The sequence below is a fragment of the Cebus imitator genome, unplaced genomic scaffold, assembly GCF_001604975.1.
Source record: "Cebus imitator isolate Cc_AM_T3 unplaced genomic scaffold, Cebus_imitator-1.0 Scaffold112, whole genome shotgun sequence".
In the NCBI taxonomy this organism is placed as follows: domain Eukaryota; kingdom Metazoa; phylum Chordata; class Mammalia; order Primates; family Cebidae; genus Cebus; species Cebus imitator.
Window position 1 is genome coordinate 3,889,365 of NW_016107427.1, and position 4,517 is coordinate 3,893,881.

Consider the following 4,517-nt stretch of genomic DNA (forward strand, 5'->3'; position numbering starts at 1 on the left):
ACCGTCACAGTGATGGGGCTGGCGGCTTTGGACCGTCACAGTGATGGGGCTGGCGGCTTTGGACCGTCACAGTGATGGGGCTGGCGGCTTTGGACAGTCACAGTGATGGGGCTGGTGACTGTGGACCGTCACAGTGATGGGGCTGGTGGCTTTGGACAGTCACAGTGATGGGGCTGGTGGCTTTGGACCGTCATAGTGATGGGGCTGGTGACTGTGGACCGTCACAGTGATGGGGCTGGTGACTTTGGACCGTCACAGTGATGGGGCTGGCGACTTTGGACCGTCACAGTGATGGGGCTGGCGGCTTTGGACCGTCACAGTGATGGTGCTGGTGACTGTGGATGGTGATGGGAAAGGGTGACTTTTGATGTTGAGAGTGAAGGGGCTGGTGACTTTTTGGATGGTGATGGTGAGGGCTGGGTGACTGTGGATGGTGCTTAAGGCAAGCGGCTGGACTGGCACCTAGGGGCTGAGCAGAAGCTGGTTCTGTACAACTGGGAAAGCAGGATCCTGTGGGCTGGGTGGGGGGACAGGGGATAAGCTGGAGGAATTGGTGGGACAGAGGCTGGCAGGGCCCAGGCTGGGAGGCCACCATGGAGAAGAAGGTGTCCTACCAGGTTGAACCTGGCAGCCGTGTGGGAGAGGCAGGCTGGAGGCAGGGAGGTCAGAGCTCAGTAAGGCTTGGACCTACAGGTGGCAGAGGGAATGTAAGAAGGTACAGAGGAGACGGGGGTGCAGGAGGACGCAGGCAACAGCTGGGGGACAAATACAGCCACATCTCAGCATGTGCTGCCCCCAGCCACAATCAGTTTGTAATGAGGGGGGAGAGTCTGTTCTCTCCTCCCACCATGTCTGTGCCTATATCCACACCCACAATCACAGCTGGGGTCTCCGCAGCTTTTTCTATATCCAGAAACACATTATCTAGAGCACATCCCCGCTGGTGTCTCAATCTGTGTCTGCATCACCCACACCTGGTAGACCCACACCTGTGCAACCATCTCTATCTCTGTCCTCGTCGGCTCCATCTCCATTGTACCCAGTAGACCTACACCTGTGTATCTGTCTCTATCTCTGTCCTCATCAGCTCCATCTCCATCGTGCCCGGTAGACCTACACCTGTGTATCTGTCTCTATCTCTGTTCTCATCAGCTCCATCTCCATTGTACCCGGTAGACCTACACCTGTGCATCTGTCTCTATCTCTGTCCTCATCAGCTTCATCTCCATTGTACCTGGTAGACCCACACCTGTGCAACCATCTCTACCTCTGTCCTCATCAGCTCCGTGTCCATCATACCCAGTAGACCTACACCTGTGTATCTGTCTCTATCTCTGTCCTCATCAGCTCCATCTCCATTGTACCCGGTAGACCTACACCTGTGCATCTGTCTCTATCTCTGTCCTCGTCGGCTCCATCTCCATTGTACCCGGTAGACCCACACCTCTGCGTCTCTCTCTATCTCTGTCCTCATTGGCTCCATCTCCATCGTACCTGGTAGACCCACACCTCTGCGTCTGTCTCTATCTCTGTCCTCATCGGCTCCATCTCCATCGTACCTGGTAGACCCACACCTGTGCATTTCCCACCCAGTTTAAATGTCTCTGCATGCTGTTTCAACTGAGTTCACAAAAACAAAGCAGTTTCTCTCAGAGCCCCAGCTGGCATAGACAAGGTACTGGTTTCTGTGAAATCCCCTCGGAGAGATCATTTTAGTCTTGTGGGTGTCAGGAGGATGGGTCACCCAGTCACTTCACTTCTGAGTGAGACCCCCAGGGCTGGAGCTGGTGTTGAGGCAGATACGATGCTCACTGGAGTCTCCGGGGAGCCAGTTAGCATTGCACCTTCCAGGGAGTCTGGAAGCCAAGAGTCAGAGCCAGAGGGTGTGGGGCAGGAGATAGGTGTCCTGACTGGGGCAGGAGGGGAGATTGACAGGCACAGCCAGATGGGAGGAACCTGGCTGAGGCCTCAAAGTGACAGGATGGCAGACCAGGATAGCTCTGGCCATGTCCACTGGAGCCTCGATGAGGGGGACAGTGCTGGCCATGTCAACTGGGGCCTCATTGAGGGGGACGGTGCTGGCCGTGTCCACTGAGGGGGACGGTGCTGGCCATGTGCACCGGGGACTCATTGAGGGGGATGGCGCTGGCCGTGTCCACTGTGACCTCGCTGAGGGGGACAGCGCTGGCCATGTGCACTGGGACCTGGCTGACACAAGGGTCTACCTGACATGTGCCTTCTCCTGTGGGCTCAGAGTTGGCCATGGGTCAGTCAGGCAGGACACCCTGATGACCAGATTGACAAGTGTCCTATCGCATCTACTGAGTCCCTTGGAGGCTCAGTAAGCCCCAATCTGGGAGGAACAGAGGACACCAGAGAGGGGTCCTGAGGTCACACCCTCCACCCCTGGCTCACCAGTTCCCTCTCCTCATGAAGAAATCTAAGTTCCACCTTGCCCAACCACAAAGAGCAGAGGAGGCTGCTGGGGCCTCCCCGGTCACCCGGCACACGGGCAGGTCACTGACCTGAGGGTTCCTGATCTGGGTCTTTCCTGGGCCACACACCGCCAGCTCGACCTGGTTCACAGACATTCACAGAGGCATTCACTGGCCTCTCCTCCTGATATCCTGGGCCTCCCTCATCTCCGTCCCTCTGCGCATCACTTCATGAACGCAGGCATCACTTCGTGAACGCAGAGACCGGCCCCAAGTGGCTATACAGGAAGGGTCCCCAGGAGCTGTGCTGGGAACCTCCTGCGGCCCTTCCAGGGGCTAACGTGGGGGTCCCGGGGCCTGGCTCTGCAGCTCTTGACACACCCTCTTGTGCCTCAGTTTCCCCTCTGTACAATGCCTCCTCCTGTTGAGAAGTGGGTGCAGAGCCATGGCTGCAATTGTTATCTTGGAACATGCCCAGCTCTTCTGCAGAACACGACGAGTCCAGCCTCAGCCTCCTTCACACTCGCTCTTCCCCCCGCCCTCCATCTCTGCTGTCAATTCACATCTTTCTGCAGTAGCACATTTATAAAACCACAGAAAGCCTCCATGTCATGGAGAGAAGTGCCAGACACACCCGGAGGAGCACGGCTGGAGTCCCTTACCGTTCTGAGTTCGCGGGCATGGTGGGGTCGATGGAGACCATGGCGTCGTCAGTGGTCAGCAGGGAGATGGTCGTGTTCCTGGAAAACACACCCGAGCCTGTGTTTCCGCCCATAGCATGCTCTGGGACATGCACTTGATGTGCACATGGGGCCACAGCCCTGAGACAGTCCTGGGACCAGCCTGGCCAAGGTGTGGTGGGGTGGAAAGGGTGGGAGGCCGTCCCCAGGGCGTTGCGACTCCGTTTGTAAATGAAATTAAACAGCTGTGTGTAATCTTAAGAGCGTGCAGATGCTGAAATACTTTAAAATGGGAACTGGAGCAAGTCTACTTTTTATTGAGTTGGGAAATTCTTTAAAAAAAACTGTGGTAAAATAGGAACTAACATTTAGATCAGCAGATGACAAATTCATAGTTTGTCTTTCTACTTCCAGTACCCTGGAGTCCATCTGAACTGCAAAACTCTCTCCTACAAAACAGTTTTAAATGGTTAGGATCAGTCTTCTTCCAACCTCACATCTTTGGGGCCTCTTGCAAGCTGTGTTACCTCGACCAAGTTACTCTCTGATCTTCAGCTGTGAATTGTTGAAATCTGTGCAATGGAGGTGACACTCGAATCCCAGGGCCACTATACAGGATCATGTGAATATATACATACATATATTTATTTATTGGCACAGTGCTTCATATATGCTGCCCAAAGATGCCCCAGACCGTGGACTATTTTTGCTGCTACGAACTGCCACTGGCTGCACTTTCAGACACGGCATTTCAACTCCTGGGTCACCCTTTTCTCACCCTCAATTGTGAAAACTTCAATTGCTCTTCTCCACTTCCATCCCAAGTTTAAAGTTAATCCTTGAGCCAAAGCTACTCCTGCTTACCCTTTACAATTAGAAGGCTTGCGTGCTGATCATTAGAAAATTCGCTTGCTCGAACACACGGCTGATTTAGGACATTAACTCCTGGGGGATTCTGAGGGCGGTAAGACAGGTCACTGGTCTTTTCAACCCATTTCTAAAGTCGGCCTTTCGCCCAGTGTTGATCTGGGTCAAGCCCCCTGGGTAGGAAACGGACCTACGGTGTGATGTGGGGCTGGGGACCAAACCCACACACAAACCCCCTGCTTTCTTCAAAAATGAATGAAGAAGTAAGAGGGGAAAAAAACATACTTTTGCTTTTCTCTCTATTTCTTTCTTTCTTTTTCTTTCTCTCTCTCTCTCTCCCCTCTCTCTCCTCTCTCTCCTCTCTCTCTCTCTGTCTGTTTCCTCCCTCTCTCTCCCCCTCCCCTCTCTCCCCTCTCTCTCTCCTCTCTCTCCTCTCTCTCTCTCTGTCTCTTTCCTCCCTCTCTCTCCTCTCTCTCTCTGTCTCTCTTTCCTCCCTCTCTCCTCTCTCTCTCTCCTCTCTCTCTGTCTCTCTTTC

At 54.0% G+C, this 4,517-nt stretch overlaps 1 protein-coding gene across 2 annotated transcripts in view; it reads right to left on the reverse strand.

Annotated features, from left to right (window-relative positions):
- Positions 1 to 4,517, reverse strand: part of PDE9A (phosphodiesterase 9A) — a 108,905-nt gene that overhangs the window by 72,508 nt on the left and 31,880 nt on the right. The window contains exon 3 of one of the 2 annotated variants that reach the window (XM_017538579.2): positions 3,098 to 3,175. The exons of the other annotated variant lie outside the window; for it this stretch is intronic. Coding sequence (XP_017394068.1) covers positions 3,098 to 3,175 — 78 coding nt within the window. The remainder of the gene's footprint in view (positions 1 to 3,097; positions 3,176 to 4,517) is intronic. 2 annotated transcript variants of the gene reach the window in all.